At 45.5% G+C, this 20656-nt stretch overlaps 1 protein-coding gene across 2 annotated transcripts in view; it reads left to right on the top strand.

Annotated features, from left to right (window-relative positions):
• The window catches only part of LOC119658351 (ras-related protein Rab-27A), a 98216-nt gene extending 91990 nt beyond the window's left edge, over window positions 1-6226 (top strand). For both annotated transcript variants that reach the window (XM_038065709.1, XM_038065708.1), the window contains exons 2-3: window positions 5301-5476; window positions 5548-6226. In XM_038065709.1, coding sequence (XP_037921637.1) covers window positions 5312-5476; window positions 5548-6069 — 687 coding nt within the window. In that variant the 5' untranslated portion in view covers window positions 5301-5311 and the 3' untranslated portion in view covers window positions 6070-6226. The remainder of the gene's footprint in view (window positions 1-5300; window positions 5477-5547) is intronic.
• The last annotated feature ends 14430 nt before the right edge of the window (window positions 6227-20656 follow it).

Genomic DNA, 20656 nt, shown 5'->3' on the forward strand with positions numbered 1-20656 from the left:
GAGCTTCTTTTGAATGGATCCTTATCTTGTTCCTGGAGCACCTCCTGCTGTCGCGCATCTTGAACATATGCTGTGGGTGTTGTTACAGTTTTTGTCGTCCAACGATCCATCTTCAGTTCATCCTTGGTTGTTCTTGCTACTGGTGTTCTCGGTAAGGTCGTACTTCGCTTGAACACTTCCTTCTCCAGATCCAAATCACTTGTAACATTATATGCCAAGGTGGCCAAGTTGTCCACCACCGAGGCACTGCGGTCGAGCGATATCGACGACCGGGAGCCCGCTTGCTCACTCCCAAAAGCCGCCGGTACTGGGGTTCCGAGCCCCTGCACCGTAAGTTTACTCCTTCTCTCGTCTTCCATGGTGGTTTTATGTTCTGGGTCTCCTTCCCATAGCCATTTTGGTCCGCGCACCAGAGATGAGCAAACACTAGCCTATACACAGTCAAAAAAGAAAAGTGCATGAACACATATTTACACATCAATAGGTATGCCCCTATCCGCCACCTGGGGTCGCGCCTGATGGGAGATCTGGCAACTCCTCACAGGTCGGGGACCCAGACTGAAAGCAGTTGTATATGAGAGACTTCACCCAGACTGAAAGCAGTTGTATATGAGAGACTTCATACCAATATGTACGCTTAAAAATAAAGTCGGTTAAATTAACTTGCTGAATACAAGGGAAAGTTGTAAACCTGTCTATCTGCCTTTTTGTTGTAAGTAAGGGGTTCGGTCTAACAGGCGTGCTCTTGTCGAAGTCTTGTTGTCAAGCCATCGTTACTTAGGATAATAAAAAAAATGAATCCTATAAAAGCGGTTCCTTTTTTCTTCCACAAATTTTGGACATTGAAAGAATACGTGCTTTGCTCTCCGGGACTACTGACGATACCCTCCATGCTCCAAGAGAAACTGGGTAAGATTGTAGTTGATCTTACAGTGTCGCCTCTCTAACCACTCTTTGATGGCAGGGATCAGCCTATAGGTCCACCGACTCCTCGCCGAAGGTTCTCAACGTTCTTATCGATTACTTGCAGCCCTCTCCCTCTCGGGGTTCTTCGCCTGCGATAAGGGTAGGTCCGTCATCCCATCTGCAAAGATGTCAATCGGCATCATTCCCAAGATCGCAAAAGCTGCATTATCTGAGACAATACTGAAGGCAAAGCACTCACTTAGGGGTGTCTGTCTACAAACTGTCCTCAGTTCATTAGCGATAACAGAGATCTTCAACGCCTTTTTCCAAATTGGGGCCGCATAGAGCATGATCGAGCTCACCACATGGCCCTCCTAGGTTCGGCATCATACTTGCCAGAGCCATTCTCGCAGTGGATTCTTTGTCGCAAATATACTGCACGTGTTGTTTATAACTGAGCTTTTCGCCTATCATGACTTGAGTGGGGGACGGAGGGTCCCCATATCATGCAAAATGGGGGTGTAAATGTTTTATTTCCAAATGTGGTGGTGTGGGGTATTGAATGATCTTAATTATCACTTGCCGAAGCCAATTTCATTTTTTGACATTTGTTTGAAAGACGTGATCATTTCTTTTACGACCCATGTTTAAAAACTACTAGATCGCAAAATCTGAAAAATTTATAAACCCGCCTTATACGGTGTCTTGGCCTCAAGACACCCTCCACACCGATATCTATTTAAATTAGGTTAATATAATTAGTATGTTTTTGCAAAATTGACTTGAAACCCCCTTAAGTTTACCTAGTTTAACTTGTAAAATAGTTAAAAATATAGATTATAGTATGAAGCATGATCCCTTAAGTTTGCCCGGATTGGTACTATTCCAATTTGTTCCTCCTATGTAAATTTACTGTAAGTCAAAGCACTTAGTGTCAATATCACATGAAAATCGAGTAGTCTGACATGCTAAACGCGTTATGTATATTATGAATTACGTACAAGCTTAACAGATCTGCACTCAAATATTCTTACAGAAGAAATACACAAAACCTTTCATACCTGAAGCATCGATTTTCCGGTTATCAGCTTGTTTATCATAATCATCACCAACGGCGCAACAACCGGTATCCGGTCTAGGCCTGCCTTAATAAGGAACTCCAGACACGCCAGTTTCGGGCCGATATCCCCAAAAGCTGTCTGGCGTCCTGACCTACGCCATTGCTCCATCTCAGGCAGGGTCTGCCTCGTCTCTTTTTCTACCATAGATATTGCCCTTATAGACTATCCAGGCTGGAGCATCCTCATCCATACGGATTAAGTGATCCGCCCACTGTAACATATTGAGCCAGATTTTAACCACAACTTGACGGTCCTGGTATCGCTCATATATTTCGTCGTTATGTAGGCTACGGAATCGTCCATCCTAATGTAGGGGGCCAACAATTTTCTGGAGGATTCTTCTCTCGAACGCGGCCAAGAGTTCGTAATTTTTCTTGCTAAGAACACAAGCCTCCGAGGAATGTACAGTAAGAGCTTTGACCCTATGTTGAGACTTTTCGAGCGGGATAGTTTTTGTAAGCTGAAATAGGCTCTGTTGGCTGCCAACAACCGTGCGCGGATTTCATCGTCGTAGTTGTTATCCGTTGTGATTTTCGACCGTAGATAGGAGAAATTATCAACGATCTCAAAGTTGTAGTATCCTATCTTTATTCTTCCTGTTTGACCAGTGCGGTTTGATGTCGTTGGTTGGTTGGTTTTTGGTGCTGACATTGCCACCATATACTTTGTCTTGCCTTCACTGATGTGCAGCCCAATATCTCGCGTCGCCTGCTCGATCTGTATGAAGGCAGTTTGTACGTCTCGGATCGTTCTTCCCATGATGTCGATATCGTCAGCATTGGCCAGTAGTTGGGTGGATTTGAAGAGGATCGTGCCCCATGCATTTACCTTAGCATCACTTTCTCGAAGGCCAGGTTAAATAGGACGCATGATAGGGCATCCCGTTGGCGTAGACCGTTGTTGATGTTCAACGGTCTTGAAAGTGATTCTGCTGCTTTTATCTGGTCTCGCACATTGGTCAGGGTCAGCCTAGTCAGTCTTATCAACTTTGTCGGGATACCGAATTCTCTCATGGCCGTGTACAGTTTTACCCTGGCTATGTTATCTTAGGCGGCTTTAAAGTCGATAAAGAGATGATGCAACTGATGTCCATATTCCACCAGGTTTCCATCGCTTGCCGTAGAGAGAAAATCTGATCTGTTGCTGATTTGCCTGGAGTGAAGCCCCTTTGGTATGGGCCAATGATGTTCTGGTCGTATGGGGCTATTCAGCCTAGCAAGATTGCGGAGAATATTTTGCTGCACTATGTGATATCTCCCTTTTTATGTATGAGACAGATAATACCTCTTTGCCAGTCGTCAGGCATTGATTCGGTGTTCCACACCTTGAACACAAGTTGACGAACCACTTGTTTTAGCTAGTCGCCTCCATATTTAACCAAATCGGCTGTAATCGGCTGGCGACTTATGATTTTGAAGCCGATGAATTCCACGGACTGTTTTTTTTTACTTGATGTTTGTCCGCCAACTTCATTTGGTGGGACCTTCAACTCGCCAGTGTTCTGGTTGTTCAGTAGTTCATCAAAGTACCCATCGTTCTGTTGGAAATCAGATTTCCCTCTTTTTCTAGGCAGGATGAACAGGCTTCATCCTGCTCACTTGTTAATAAAACTTCCGCGCCTGGTGCGATTGTTCCCTGTACTTTTCTAGTTCACAGACCTTTTGATTCTCCCAGGCTTCATTTTTCCGTCTGTAAAATTGCTTCTCCGCTCGACGGAGTTCGTGATAACTCTCTGCGCGTGCCCGCGACCTTTGAAAATGCAACATTAGTCGGTATGCAGCATTCTTCCGTCCCGTTGGTAGCTTACATTAATTGTCAAAACAGCAGTTCCATCTCTTTTCGCGGTTGGGGCCAAGTATGTTTGTGGCCGTATTTATGATAATGTTCTTCAGGTGATTGTGTAGATCATTTGTTGATGCTTCATTTCCTGGATCTCTGTTGACTGAGGTTTTTGCGGTATCCATTTTCCATTGCGGAGAGCTGTGTTGTGGATGGCTTCAGTTTTAACTCTCACTTGATTGTCAGAAGGGATTCTAGGTGGTGCTTTTATTCGAGCTCGGAGCACCATGCCAACGAGATAGAGATCCGAGTCTATATTGGCCCCGTATATGTTCTGATATTCATCAAGGCTGAGAGGTGACGGGGTTCGATCAACACCTGATCAAGTTGGTTGAAAGTGCTCGCATCTAGAGAGGCCCACGTATGTTTGTGGACCGCTTTTCATGCAAACCGGGCATTTCCAACAATCATTTCGTGCGATACGGCTAATTGAATAATCCGCAGTCCGTTGTCATTAGTTTCCATATGTAAGCTACGGGAGCCAACGCTTAAATACGGGCTCCGTCCCTACTTGCCTGTTAAAATAAAATCCCCAAGTATGATTTTGATATCATATCTGGGACACGCTTTTAGGGTTTGTTCTACTGCCCCGTAGAAGGTATCCTTCTCCGACTCTACAGTCTCCTCTGTAGGGGCGTGATCGGGCGTGAAGCTTATATTTCTAAATTTGTTTCGCAAGCGCAGAGTGCATAGTCTTTCGCTTATGTTTTCAAAGCCGATAACAGCAGTTTCCATTTTCTGGCTGACTAAGAAACCTACTCCGAGCACATCGTTTACTGGATGGCCTATATATGTGGTGTAGTGATTCTTCTCCTGGAAACTGGTCCCTGTCCAACGCATCCCCAACAACGCGGTTACATCAGCCTTATATTGGGACAGGGTATCGGCTGGCTGCTCAGCAGCTCAGCGACACAAAACTATGAATAGAGCGCTGTCCTAGTGGTTAGAAAAATGAACTCGGAGGTTAATTAAAGTAGGTTGGTTATTTATTGCAGACATACGTTCACAACGATTGGGAATTTCGATAAAGCAGCAACGTTGGGTCATCGTTTCTAAACAGTAGGGACAACTTCTCTATTACCAAATTCCACCGATTCATGATAATTTAAGTACAATCGAATCTCCGAACAACCCCTTCTGATTCATTGATAATGTTTACCGGATCCCACAGTGCATCTTTTCCTATTCATATTCTAACTCTTAGTTATTATGTCACTAGTTAGTTATTGAAGTGTGTACTAATTTGTAAATGTGGAATGCCGCCAAACAAAAGTTACACTTTGAAATCACAGCATTCGTTATCTAGTGAAAAGCATTCATCTGGTTTCCCGACTTTCATCCGCATATCCTAATTATCTTTCCAATATCTCACATGTCCACACTGATGAAAGACTCGAATATATGATTTAATATTTTCCATTTGTTCCATTTCAGGACACACATCAATGGCTTCGGGTAAAGCAACCATCGACTATGACTATCTGATAAAATTTCTAGCGCTCGGCGATTCCGGCGTGGGAAAGACCAGTTTCCTCTACCAATACACTGATGGGGTCTTCCACTCGCAATTCATATCAACAGTGGGAATCGATTTTCGGGAAAAACGTGTGGTTTGTGCCTGCACTTTTCCGCAATTTTAACCACTTTTCCTAAAAAGCTTTTCTTCTCTGTTTGAAACCAGATATACTCCGCTCGAGGACGTAGCCAGCGAGTCCACCTACAACTTTGGGACACCGCAGGACAGGAACGCTTCCGAAGTTTAACAACAGCTTTCTACCGCGACGCAATGGGTTTCCTTCTCATATTCGACTTGACAAGCGAGAAAAGTTTCCTGGAAGTCACTAATTGGTTAGAGCAACTCCGGATGCACGCTTATTGCGAAGATCCTGACATCGTTTTGTGTGGAAACAAATGTGATTTGGAGCATTTGCGAGTAGTGAGCGAGTATCAGGCTCGACAAATGGCTGAACGCTATCAGCTTCCTTACATTGAGACTAGTGCTTGCACAGGACTCAATGTGCGGCATGCCATCGATACCCTTTTGGATATGGTCATGACGAGGATGGAGCGAACTGTCGTGAAATGTGCTATGCCTGGAAGGCGGCTTCTACCGCCGCGTCGGTCCCAGGACGGAGGAACTATTACTGAGTTAGGAGCTCAAGACAATAATACACTGCCAAGCAGGAGAAAATGTAACTGTTAAGGAAAACTGATAAATATTATTAATTTGTTAACGTTTTAAGCAAATATTTTTTCAGTAACAAATGTTGTGATTATTTTATTGCTGTTATATAGTCAAAGAAATGCAAATGTTAAAATGTGTTGTTGGACTACATGAACAGTAAAGAATTGCAAAATAATACATACCTATGTGTATGGATAAAAGGTTTTTTTGTTAAAAATGATTCTAAGCTATAATACATATTCTCTGTTAAAATAATCTGAGTGGAAAATCCACATGCGTGTCAAGATGGCTTACTTCAGAATTTTATTATTTTTACTAGAGGGTACTCTAGGAAAAGGAGAAAGTATTTGAATAAATAACATCTTTTATCTTCGATAGTCACAATTGTAAAAAAATACCAGAAATAACACCAAAAGTTTCCGAAATGTCAAAACGTCCAGATGATTCTTGAAGGCGAAACTATAGGAAAATTGAGCGAAACCTTCTTAAAATACTAGAGGAGGAAGAAGAAGGAAATACACAGAATTTTGATGCAAAACCTGACAAAAGCTAATTCTAATTTGGCCTTCGGAAAAAAGTCAACACTCTATGTTCGTATCAAATAGTGAGGCTTGAGGCTTGAATGCCCAAGTGGAAGACACGGACTTCGGGTCCACCCATGATTTTGAACAATCAACTTGCAGCCGGGACACAGAGAAATCTGTCGAGGACATAATCTCCAATTGAGTGGAAAGCCAGCACTTAGTGTCTGCGGCGCGGTTAATCAGTCGGGAGACTACAGCGGCTCTTATAATCGAACAAACTAAAAATCCGACTACAACCAGTCCGTCTGCGACACTGTTGCTAAATCTTCCAGAAAACGGAAGAAGAAAACTTCGGCGAAACAGAAGAGGGGAGCGAGGCTAAATATTCCCCATCAGAACTTTCTCTTAGGCATCTATCGGGAGTAAGGAAACCTGGTGATGTTGACACAATTGGTTTAATTCAAACCTTTGGCAGAAGTGAAATACGCTGGTAGTTAATGGCAGCTTTCAGCATATACAAAGCAATACTACACCTGTATTTTCCAACATAAAGTTCAGTCAAACTAATTGAAAGGGTGCAAAGGCTACTGGCAGGTAGACTACAAAGTACAGTTCGGAGTCAGGAACGCAAAGGTGAAAGTGTTCTGCTCTGCAAAACTGAAAGATGGCCTGGATCTAGTCATAACACAATAGTGCAGTACCCCTAGATCGGAGGCGACCGAACCACCAAAGGGCTCCAAAGCAAATGTCATAATTTATTCTACAGCACAAGATTTAGAGCATGTATCCTCTCGAGAAAAAGTTTACACGCTTTTCTGTGTTCGAACCTGAGTTCTGTCGACCTTTGAGCAAACTGGTACACGCGGTGACAGATCTGCTCCGTCAAAAGAACTGCAACATTTGACCACCACCATAGCAGCAATGAAGGCAACCTGTTGACAGGCTGCGACGCCAATGCAAGGAATACTTTTTGGGGCAGTTCGGAAATCAACGAGAGAGATGAGTCATTCTTTGATTTTATTATTATGTAAATCTACCGGTATGTCACTGGACAGTTAATCAACCTCCCATTTCCCAGCTCAGAGAACTGTGCCGGTTGGGAAGAGGTCCTTGATATCACTCAAATAATCGACAATGAGAGATCCTTCGGAGATCATAGCTGGAGACTTTTCAGTATATATCTTGCCGCGAGGTCTCCAAATCCTTCAGAGACCCCAAGAGGATCGATTTGAGGAAGTATGATCAAGTTATAAAGTACAGTGCGCAAATTTGAAAAAAATGACGATGGATGAACTGGAGTTCAATGCCCAGACTCTGGAAAAGCCATTCGAAACCGCCTTTAAATACTTGTGCCCTGCTAAATATAGCAAGAAGGCACTGTCACCGTAGTGCAATGAGGATCAGCCCAAGGACCAAGGACCAAGCAAACTTTCAACAACTGCTACAGGCACAAATATTGGCAGCCATACAAGGACTGCCTGAAGAAGTACAAGTTGGCCGTCAAGGCTTCCAAGAGGTTGCCCTGGTTGGAATATTATCGGAACATTGAAAGCACCAGTGAATCTGCGAGGCTCAATACGATTCTGCCCAAATAACATAGGAGCCTATCCTTTCTTAAAAAGTCGGAAAGTTCCTGGACGGAATCTTCTGGTGAACACATTTCTCCGCCAGCGAGTACTTCTCTACTTCTTGTCACACTAATGGCAATGTGCTTTTGTATTCTGGAAAGCCGAGTGGTAGCAGACGCGAGTCTGGTTTCAGACTGTTACTGACAGTTACCGCAAGCCGCGTCCTCTAGCCTGGGAGCCGGTTTCTAACAGAATTCTGATTGAAAGCTTCGGGTCCAGGTTAAGGAACATCACAACTGCTCAGTGGTATAAACTACTCTATACACAATTGTACGTAGTTCAGAGCGACTTGGGCGGTGGATGCGTCTGGTAACGCGGCAATCTGGGCGTGCGGAAGACAGGCCATTCAGGAAGTCATGGCCCCCCCGGCAGCCGGTTTTATAAGGACGAAGGTCAACGGTGTCCATATTTACAGCTGCTACGCTCCTCCTAGTGCAACCTTAGCACAATATGAGGAGATGTTAGACAGTCTGGTGTTGGATGCTAGAGACCGCAGCCCTAAAATCATTGCGGGCGATTTCAACGCGTGGGCCCTGGAGTGGGGAAGCCGATCGACGAACACCAGAGGTCAAATTCTGTTGGAGTCATTTGCGGAGCTGGACATCGTGCTGGCCAACGTTGGATGCGTGCCCACCTTTCGAGGAAGAGGGTCGGGTTCGATCGTTGACCTGACATTTGTTAGCACTTCACTGGTAAGGGGGATGGCTTGGCAAGTGAGTGAGCACTACACCCACAGTGACCACCAGGCCATCTTCCTCCACATTGGGAACCGGGGAAGCAGTCAACGACGCTCTGGAGGTGGAAAGGCTAAGGCGGTTGGCTGGTCTATCGGAGCTTTCGACGAGGAGACATTCCTGGCCGCATTGGAGGGAGCCCATGATCCGGATGGAACAGCGGTGGAAAGGGCCACACAGCTGTCTCAGCGTGTAACCGAAGCATGCGACGCTACGATGCCACGACGACGTTTGCACCACGGCAAGAGGCCAAACTACTGGTGGAACACGGAGATCGCTGCCCTGAGATCCTCTTGTCTCCGAGCGAGGAGACTTTCCCACAGGACAAGAGGAAGGCCAGAGCACCAGGAGCGTGAGGAGGAATACAGGGATCTGCGAAGCAACCTTAAGAAGGCCATTCGGAGAAGCAAGCGGGAATGCTACCAGAAGCTCTGCGTGGAGGCTAATACGAATCCGTGGGGTACAGCCTACCAAGTTGTAATGAAGAAGATCCGCGGGCGAAAGTCACCTCAGGTGACATGCCCACGGCTCTTGTTACAAATAATTGCAACTCTTTTCCCGCAGCAGGAGCAGGACGAAAGAGAACCCCAACTGGCAGCTCAGCAGGACGTCTTCTCGATCCCTGATGTTACCGAAGAGGAACTTTGGGAAATCTGCAGACGTATTGGGGACAGCAAGGCTCCGGGATTGGACGGAATTCCGAACAGGGCTCTGAAGGTGGCGGTCAAGGCCAGACCAAGGTGGTTCGCAAGCACATTCGAATCGTGCATGGCGGAAGGAGTGTTTCCCGCCCAGTGGAAGAGGCAGAAACTGGTCTTGCTACCGAAACCTCGAAAACCACCCGGCGTGCCCTCTTCATATCGCCCTATTTGTCTCTTAGACACCATGGGGAAGATGTTGGAGAGGGTGATATACAACAGGCTGCTCCCGTTCATCGAGCTTGCGGGTGGTCTTTCAGAGCGGCAATATGGGTTTCGGCGAGCCCGTTCTACGGTCGATGCAGTAGCAAAGGTCGTGAAATTGGCTCGAAATGCAATGGCCGTGGGCAAATGCTGTGCTCTGGTGACGCTGGACGTCAAAAATGCTTTTAACTCAGCCAACTGGGGCTGGATTAAGGGCGTTTTGGCCAAACTGGGTGTTCCTAGCTACTTGGCTCGGCTCATCGAAAGTTACTTTTCGGATAGACTTCTCTGGTACGAGACGGACGACGGGCCGAAGGAATACATTGTGACAGCAGGTGTGCCTCAAGGTTCTGTATTGGGACCGCTGCTGTGGAACATAATGTACGACGGAGTGCTTGGCCTTCGCGTGCCGGAGGAGACAACGCTGATTGGTTTTGCGGACGACTTGGCGGTAGTTGCAATTGCAAAGCATCCCGAGGACGTGGAGCTTTATGCAAATGAAGCCATTCATACCATCAAGTCATGGTTACGAATGGTCAAGCTGGACCTGGCGGACGAAAAGACGGAGGCGGTCCTCATTACCAACTGTAGGAAGAACAACACGGTTACCATCCGGGTTGGTAATCGTGAGGTCGTCTCAAAATCGGTTGTCAAATACCTGGGGGTGATGATCGATGCCAAGCTGAGTTTCAAGGGACACTTGGATTATGCACGAGAAAAGGCAGCAAATGCCAGCTCATCCCTTGCAAGGATGATGCCTAACGTGGGAGGGCCGAAGTATAGTCGCAGGCTACTCATCGCGGGAGTGGTGAGGTCGATCCTGCTATACGCGGCCCCTGTCTGGGCGGGAGCGTTGAACCACGCTGTCAACCGAAGGAAGATATGTTCGGCATACCGGCCAATTGCGCTAAGGGTGTGCAGCGCATTTAGGACGGCGTCGACGGAGGCAGTGTGTGTTATCGCAGGAATGATCCCTATAGATCTTCTAGCGAGCGAGGCACACTGGCTCTACGAAAAACGGAAGGCAAATCCAGCAGAGGTGAATGCGGATTTCCGAAAAGCCATCAGGAGAGAGTTGTGTGGCAAGTGGCAACAACGATGGGATAACTCCGACAAGGGCAGGTGGACCCATACATTGATCCCGTGCATCGAGAAATGGGTCAACCGAAAGCACGGAGAATTGAATTACCACCTGACACAGTTCCTTACGGGACACGGTGGCTATAGGAAGTACTTGCATCGCTTCGAGTTGGACGAGTCTCCCAACTGTCCTGAATGCGGTGCTACACTCGAGGACCCGGAGCACGTTATGTTCTATTGTCCCAGATTTCTGCAGCAGAAAAGGAGGTTGAACAGCATCTTAGGGGCGGACATCGAGCCCTCCAACCTGGTGGAAGAGATGTTGAAGTCGGAGGAAAACTGGATGGCGGTAAATGAGGCAGTAGCCGTGGTGCAGACAAAACTCCTGGAGTTGGATCGAGCTCGGAAGGCGGCGCGACGGAGACGTAACATGGACGAGCTGGTATAGCGAACCAGAGCCTCCCCCGCGAAGTAATACTTCACGGTGGTCCCGCGGGGAGGGGCGGAAGAGTGGGGGTGGTTTTAGTGGGTGTGAATCCCACACACTGCTGCAACCTGGCGCAGCAGCGTCTTTCTAAGATTTCCACCTCCATCCATAAAAAAAAAAAAAAAAGAGCGGCTTCCTAATGGGGACAGTGTGATGGCCATGGAAGAACTGAATGCCAAGGTGGGTTCTGACAATACCTTGCTCGGCTATGTGATGTGGAAACAGGGTTTTGGCGACTGTAGCGATAATGGTGGGAGATTTGCGGGTTTCTATACCTTCTAGTTTTGTACTGGATGTGCATAACAAGAGAGGGCCTCCATAGGAATCACCATTTGATGGTCGTTCGCTTGTGTATTGCGTCCGTGGGAGTTGGAGAGCTGCGAAAGCCCAAGTTTAATATCGACCGCTTGTATGATCTAGCTGTCGCTCGACAGTGGAAGAACTATCTTGTAGATCGGATGGAGATATGTTAAGTAGCCCGTCGGAGAATATGAATGATCATCACCAATGATTTTTTCCCAGGTACCATGCTGGTTGTTGGCCATATCCCGAAAAGCGTCATATGGGTTGAAAACTCTATTGACCGCACCCTAACTCCGATACCGAGCAAAATCCCGAGAAGTTGAGCGTAGTGTGCACCGTGGCAAAAGGGAATTTGTTATTGCTAGTTAGAGAAGCGAAATATGGTGCAGAATGCAATTATTTCAGAAGTATACCGCATCACGAAATAACTTAAATGGTCACAACTCTTTCAATGGTTCTGTGAAGAACATTCACGGTCGACTTCTCATCTATGATGACGAGCCGCTGAAGTGTGGGAAAGAATACTTGACCACAGTTCTTAACCGTATCATATCCGGTGAGGTTTCCCTTCTTATGAATTAAATCCGGTGATTCTGATATTCATGCAAGATGAAAACGTTTAAAGAAGCTAAATGACATATCGAAATGATGGCCTGTTGAATATTTCCATTTGCTCGTGAAACTAAACTTAATACAAAGTATTAACAGACTTGGTAGTCACTTAACAACAATGTATCGCACAGAACAACAATGTTCTCTAAATTTTCTTTGGTGTTTGAAGAAGGCTACCTATCTACGGCATATATTTTCACCTGCATTATACTAGTGTGTTTACCCATTGGTTAAAAGTACGGTGTCCTTGGACCATTGACCTCGGCGACGGTGAGGAGTCCGTCCTTGTACCACGTAACCAGTTGCTGTTTTAAGCCGCAGGTCCCTACCACGCTCAAATTTTTCATCGATACGAAATCCTGTTGTGATTTTAGGGGGGGGGGTGGGATAGGGGATCAGTCATTCGGTATAGCGCTTAGAAAGAACATCAACCTTCCTCCCCACTCGCTGATACCCTTGAATATTCTAAAGATTGCCTTCTTTGTCTGTATCTATATGTGAATAAGGAGAGGAGTCAATTAAAGGACCTACATTGAAGCCTTTGAAGTTTATATGACTTCTTGGCTGTTGTACTGAGTTCAGTTCTGTCTACCAAGTTAACCATCCTATAGGTAATCATTGCCCTTACTGTTGGAGTGTAAATCAAATGTAATATTTTTAATATTTTTTTTCCTGCTACCGACCGGTGAATTAGTAAGTAGTGTTCATGACAATAGAGTTTTCACCTGTCGGCACTTCTAATTTCCTAATCTTTAAAAATCTGCGTCCTCGCCATTTCTGTTGCGAGCATTTTCCTGCTGCCAATGAAATGTCATATATCTCCGCGTGGAGTATAGTCACCATTTTTACGAGGAGTAGGCGCAGTTCCATAATTGGAATCGTAAAGCTCCGTGTCTTTGCCTTTGGGCAAGGTGCTTACGATGAACCTCCTTGTCAAGGGCATCAACCAATACCTCCGCGTCTTAGAGCAGAATGGACTGCGTTGCTCTCATGAAAATGAGTTTCCTAGTAGATATAGGGCCCCCAACATTCGCCGTTAACCGACTCAGGGCCGATACGCTAGCTGCTGCTTGGATTACTTCAAGAAACTCATTTTCGAGTCGAACATTAATAATAATAATAATCGTTGGCGCAAAATCCATATTGGATCGGGGCTTTGAAGTGTGTGAGAGAACTTCATTCAAGACCGTAACGGTACACTACAGGATTACAGTACCCTGTAGTAAGTAATGTGGTCAGCATTGCGCTCGCCCGAGATTATTATCCTGATTTGACTCAGGTATTCATTTCCAGCTAAGTTGACTGGTATCCGACGTCAAATCATGACACAAATCCCACTGCCACCAATGAGATTTGAACCGCGACCTTCCGTACAACAGCCTTGTGCTCTAACCACTCAGCTATCCCCACACTAGGCGAACATTAAACCAAAATATTCAACAGCCGGTTTTGACTCTAAGTCAACTCGGATCTCTCACTCTCTCTCTCTCTCTCTCTGATATTTCCTCAATATGTCGACACAAGGATGTAGTGAGCTGTTCGAGCACTTTCCCGGCGTATCCAGCATACATAGCGGTCGGTATGCAGACGACAGCTGAGGGTCTCCTTTTCGTTTTCTGATTAACGCGAATCTCGCCTCCTTCCAGCGACAAGGAAAAATACCCGCCTTCAAGCAAGCGTTGGACGTCCCAAACGGCAAGTCTGGCCATTAGCGGAATACCAGTTTGTAAATTTCCGCCGGGATGCCATCAGGACCTGGCGTTTTCTGGGGAGAAGTGCTTCTTCAAGCTTTCTTATTGTGAAAAGGGAGCAGTCCCTGATGCTCTTCGCACTGTTGACATCAGCCCGTACAGGATGTCTGGGGAATAATCCCCGTACAATAAGATCCATCTAGTCGGTACTTGGTACGCAGGGTTTGCGCATAGCCCGGACATTCCGGGTGACAAGTTTATAATTAAGTACCCAGGGTTCCTCATTGACCTCTTCGACAAGGTCCAGCAAGTCACGAGCTTTGCTTTTATTTATCGCAGCTGCAGAATCGCGTTTTGTTGATTTATACTCTGCCTTTATGGACGCATGCACACATTGTGCCAAACGGCGGAGCTTATGATACTACTTCTGTGGGTCGGCAATTTCTGTCGCCCACCAGGATATAGAAGGCTTGTCACCCATGGGATGGAAGCGTCACATGCTGTCGTTATCAGGTTCATCACTGAGTAAACGACAGGGTCAGCCGCAACGCTACCGGCCCTCGAAGCATCCTCCAGCGCGACTTTGCCTGTTCCTACAGTTTCAATAAATTTCCCAATGTTCGCCTTCGCGACGTTCCACAAGTAGGCGGAGTGTCGGGTTGATGCACGCCGGCAAATAACATCAACCACTTCGAACACGATGTACTGGTGATCACCTGCCGAAAAGTCTTCTAGGACTCGCCACCCGTCCACCGAGGGTGCTAGAGATTCTGACGCAAAAGTTATATATGATGCCTAAAGCATCGAGCCGGGTTCTTGCCACCATTTCCAAGACCCGTTTCTCTCTAGAGTTTGGCTGAGGCATGCCCCGGCATTAAAGTCACTGTCTATCAGGGTTCATCCCGCCGTGTTCGAAATGGCGTCCAGAATATCAAAACGCGTCAAAAATCCGGCATTGTCCATCCATCAAATCCCGACAAAGTCATTCCCTCCTTAGGCGACAAAACTAAATTGCTCTGATAGGCGTGCTGCCTATAGTGTAGTGACCATTTAGGATTCTGTGTGTCCCTTATGAACCGATCTACTAGTCTTTCTAGTCCTTCTAATAGAAACATGACATAACGCCAGTTAATTGGAATATAAGCGTGTGCTAGGTATGCGTGGTATATATTCTGAAAATTCTGAAAGAGTAGGAATGATGATTTTAATGCTATCTGGGGAGCGCAATTCAAGCAAATTGTTTACTGCTTCTTCATGGCTTTCTGTATACCTCCCGCTCTGTTAACGTAGATAACCGAGCTTCTAGCTACATTCTTTGATAAGGATCCGCTTCAGCTTTGAAGTTGCCTCAAGAGTTAGTTAGTGTTTTCCCAAAAGTGTTTTCATGATGTTCGTTTAGCCGATCTTGTGCTCCAGTTTAGATCTTCTGGGCCTTTTTGTATCAATTCCAGCCAGTGGCAGAATCGGACTTCACAGCTCGGTTAAGTAGTACCCCTGCCGTTCTTTTCTGCTTTGCCGAATCCGAGCTCCACCATGGTGTTTTGCTTTCTTTGGCGTCCTAGGTGGGGAGTTCTCTTTGAAAGTATCTCTCATGCTTGTTGTAATCATCTGGGTTGTCTTTTCAATTCCAGAAGCTGATTTTATGCGCCACCCAGAGATCGGAACTCGAGCGCTCAGTTCTACTTTGTACGTCGCCTAATCTGTCTTGCGCGGATTCCGAAATGGAGTGATTGGGGTCAATCCGTGCCTATTACGAAATCAATGCGCCTGTGATCTGAGAGTGTGATGTAGTTTAAGACTCCCCGCGATGTCAGGGGATGCCGCCGTCATGTTGATGACTTCTCGCCTAACTACGTCGAAGAAATTAGGTTCATTATCCTAATTGAGGATCTATAGATGCCTACCAAGTACTCTCTCTCTATTTTGTATCAGTCTACTCTGCGGTTCACTGCGTGAAAGCCTTTGCGAATTAAAGAAGGATAATTTTTACTGGATTAATGCGATAAAAGGAAAGAGTTAAATTCCGAATTTTATCACTTTTGAAGCTAATTAATGGTTTGGAGCAATACACAGTGCCAGCAAGGCTTGGCACAAATTTTGAGGTGCTCTCAATTCCACGGTTACGTTTGGATTTATGAGTGGTCACTCATCCTGCATACTGCTAAATGAAAATCTAGTTTCGCGTGTGCCGTCTTTAATTCATCATACCCCGCATTTTCTCATGGAACGTGCGCTCCCTGTACAGACCGAATGCTGCTGATCAGCTAGCCGATACCGTGTTCCAATATAAGGCTGATATAACAGCGTCACAAGATATGCGATGAAAAGAGGCCGGTTTCCTGGAGCCGCTACACCATATATTATAGCGACCATCCAGTAAACCATGTGCTCGGAGTAGGTTTCTTAGTCAGCCAAAAAATTAAACCTGCTGTTATCGGCTTTGAAAACATAAGCGAACGGCTATGCACTCTGCGTTTGCGAGGCAAGTTTCGAAATATAAGCCTCATAAACGTTCACGCCCCTACAGAGGAGACTGCAGGGTCCGAGGAGGATATCTTCTACGGGGCAGTTGGGCGGACCCTCGAAGGCTGTCCCAAGTAAGTATATCAAAATCATACTTGAAGATTTCAACAGCCAAGTAAGGACGGAGCCCGTATTCAGGCGATACGTCGGCTCCCATAGCTTACATCAAAATACCATTGATAACGGACTGCGGATTATTCAGTTAGCAGTGTCACACGAAATGGTTGTTGGAAGTACCTGGTTTGCGCGGAAAGTGGTTCATAGAGAAAAGTGGGTCTTTCCAGACGGGACCACTTTCAACCAACATGTGCTGATTGAACGCCGCCACCTCTCAGCTGTGGCGCGGCAGGATTCGCGGCATTCGAAATTTATTTCGAATGTTGCGAATACTAGCGGACAGATGACGTCACCGGCGCTCTCCACTCAGTTCAGACCTCGCTACAGGAGTGAAGAGCGGATTAGGTGACGAGAAATGTCGGATGTCATAGAGAAAAAAGTGAATACGGAAAGAGACAAGACGTGATTAGATTAATAACAATAACGAGCACTAGTTGTGTCGTTCGATATAGTGAAAGGATTCTATAAAAAGTTTTATGAAATTTACCCTTTGTTGTAGCATTGCAGTTCCATTGTTTTTAATAAAATAAAAATGAAGTTTTGTAACAGTGAACATTGTTGTTCTTAACTTCTAAACAGCCTTGATGAATGTCAGAACATACAAGGGGGCCAATATAGACTCGGACCACTATCTCGTTGGCATGGTGCTCCGAGCTCGAATTACGACACCACCTACAATCCCTTCTGACAATCAGGTGAGAGTGAATACTGAAGTCATCCACAACACAACCCTCCGCGACACCTGTAAGAGGGAAATGGATACGGCCACAAACATATTTGGCCCCAGCCGCAAAAAAAGTCGGAACGGCTAGTTTGTCGATGAATATAAGCTAGCCACGGAACGGAAGAATGCTGCATATCGAGTAATGTTGCATTTTCAAAGAATACCAGCATGCGCAGAGACTTATCACCAACTCTGTCGAGCAGAGAAGTGACTTCACAGACAAAAAAAGGAACCCTGGGAGAACCAGCAAGTCTGTGAACTAGAAAAGTACAGGGAGCAACCGCACCAGGCGCGGAAGTTTTGCCAACAAGTCAGCAGGATGAAGACATATACCACGATGCTCATCCTGCCGAGACAAAGAGGGAAATCTGATTTCCGACAGAATGGGCATATTGGAGCGATGGGTTGAGTACTTTGATGAGCTACTGAATAACCAGAACATCGGCGAGTTGGAGGTACCGCCAACTGAAAACGTCGGACAAATACTGCCACCACTAAGAATAGGAGAAATAGCCCGTACAATTCATCGGCTAAAAAAACATAAGTCGTCCGGAGCCGATGAAATTACTGCCGAATTGGTTAAATATGGAGGCGACCAGTTACACCAAGTGGTTCATCAACTTGTGTTCAAGGTATGGGACAGCCAGGCAATGCCTGACGATTGGCAACGAGGCATAATCTGTTTCATACATAAAAGGGGAGATATCACCCAGTGCAGGAACTACAGAGGTATCACGTTGCGAAGCTTCACACCAGGCAAATCAGTAACAGATCAGATTTTCTCTCTGCGGCAAACGATGGGAAAACTGTTGGAATATGGGCACCATTTGCGCCATCTATTCAACGACTTCAAAGCCGCCTATGATAGCATGGCTAGGGTAAAACAGTATACGGCCATGAGAGAATTAGGTATCCCGACGATATTGATAAGACTGACTAGGCTGACCCTGACCAATGTGCGAGGCCAGATAAAAGCAGCAGGATCACTCTCAAGACCATTCGTCATCAACAACGGTCTACGACAAGAGGATGCCCTATCAGGCGTCCTCTTTAATCTGACCCTGCAGAAAGTGATTCGTGATGCTGAGGTAAATGCAAGAGGTACGATCCTCTTTAAGTCCACGCAACGACTGGCCTTTGCTGACAATATTGACATCATGGGAAGAACAACCCGAGACATACAAGCTGCCTTCATTCAGATCGAGCAGGCGGCGCGAGATCTTGGGCTGCACATCAATGAAGGCAAAACAAAATATATGGTGGCAACGTCAACGCCGAAATCCAACCAACCAACAACATCAAACCGCACTGGTCAAACGCGAAGAATAAGGATAGGAGACTACAACTTTGAGACCGTTGATAATTTCTCCTATCTAGTATCGAAAATCACAACCGATACCAGCTACGACGATGAAATCTGCGCACGGTTGTTGTCAGCCAACAGCGCCTATTTCAGCTTACAAAAACTGTTCGGCTCGAAACGTCTCACCATAGGGTCAAAGCTCTTAATGTACAAGACAATGATCTTGCCAGTCCTCATGTATTCCTCGGAGACTTGGGTTCTTAGCAAGAACAACTGCGAACTCTTGGCGGCGTTTGAGAGAAGAATCCTCCGAAGAATTTTTGGCTCCCTACAAGAGGATGGACGATTCCGTAGCCTACATTACGACGAAATCTACGAACGATACCACGACCGTCCGGTTGTGGATAAAATCCGGCCCAATAGGTTACGGTGGGCGGGTCATTTAATTCGTATGGATGAGGATGATCCCACCCGGAAAGTCTATAAGGGCAATATCTATGGTAGAAAAAGAAGAGTAGGCAGACCCTGCCTAAGATGGAGCGATGGCCTAGGTCAGGACGTCAGACAGCTTTTAGGCATATCGAATTGGTGGACCTCGGCGCAAACCGGGATGTCCGGAGTTCCTTATTAAGGCAGGCCTAGACCGGATACCAGTTGTTGCTCCGTTGATGATGATGATGAACTTCTGCTGTTATCGGAAAATCAGGTGGAGAGCATGCTAGCATGCGAGGAAGATTAGGATAATCGGATCCATCTAACGTAAACTGGGAAACGCAGAGAAAATCATAAAAGCGCGATTATTAAGAGGATACCTAGCTGAAGTAAGCTAGTTCTGCTCCATGGTGTAATATCTTGTGGTGGTTTCACGGAGTAGGGGTTGGCTGAGGCGGTTTTAGTCGGTAAAAACAAACATTTACGTGTCCTGGCAAATTTCTTTTGAAGATTTCAACCTACTTAAAAACACTGAATCGATGTTTATTAAGCTTAGCCTTCCACAAAATTCCAACAGAAACAACTACAGTAACTTAAGTGCGTTATTTTTTTAACTTTAAAAATATAAGTTTTTATTAGCCCATCGGTATTAATATGGGATTAATATAATCTTCTCCGACCCTAACGATATTCAAAATGTACCCAGCATGTTTGCTTACTATTTACCAAGTTGGCATTATGAGTTGATAATGAATAGTGACTTGACGCCAGGAGTTTGCTATATGCTTAGACGCATTCGTCTGATTCACGCGATACTTACCTTTCACTGAGAAATATAGGTTGGGGGACGAAAAACCATTCATCAATGGCCTCATATCATGTCTTATCACAATACAGAAATATCCAAACAATTTGTAACAATTTGTCGAGAGATGGCTTATCACGTTGATCTGATAACAAATATTTTGGGCGATAAGATAGGAGCAGTAGCATTGAACGTGGAAGACACAACTTTTGTTGATATCAACATATTCCAAAAATTATAATAGCTGAAATCAGCTGCTCGTTAGATAGAACGTACTATGTAGTATGCAACATTTTTCTGTTGCGAGTTTCACTCAGACTAGGAATATCTAATTCGTCTGTTCTGTCATTGAAGATTCAGTAGATTCAAAAGTTCCCAAACGTGTATGCTTTTCCTCCGCTGCTGAATTCATTCAAATTCTCTTTTTGGATGTACATATACGCGTTTCCACGAAAATATTCTCGACACCACAGCGTTTTATAGGTTTTTGTTTTTGTTCTGCTTCCAATACCATGAGGCTTTGAAAATTCCGTGGAAGGGCCCTAATTCCACTGATGCGAACACAGAACCGAGTTTCCCAAATATACAAATTTGCCGATAACGAAGCAACCCTACCCTCTACCAACTTTCCATATCAGTAGTGACGTCGTTGTGATAGAAGAGTTTAATTCTAATTCTCTCATGGGAAAATGCGAAATGATAAGATAACGTATTAATTTTTGGATACCATCCGTTCAGCA

The sequence above is a fragment of the Hermetia illucens genome, chromosome 5 (genome assembly GCF_905115235.1).
Source record: "Hermetia illucens chromosome 5, iHerIll2.2.curated.20191125, whole genome shotgun sequence".
Taxonomy (NCBI): Eukaryota; Metazoa; Arthropoda; class Insecta; order Diptera; family Stratiomyidae; genus Hermetia; species Hermetia illucens.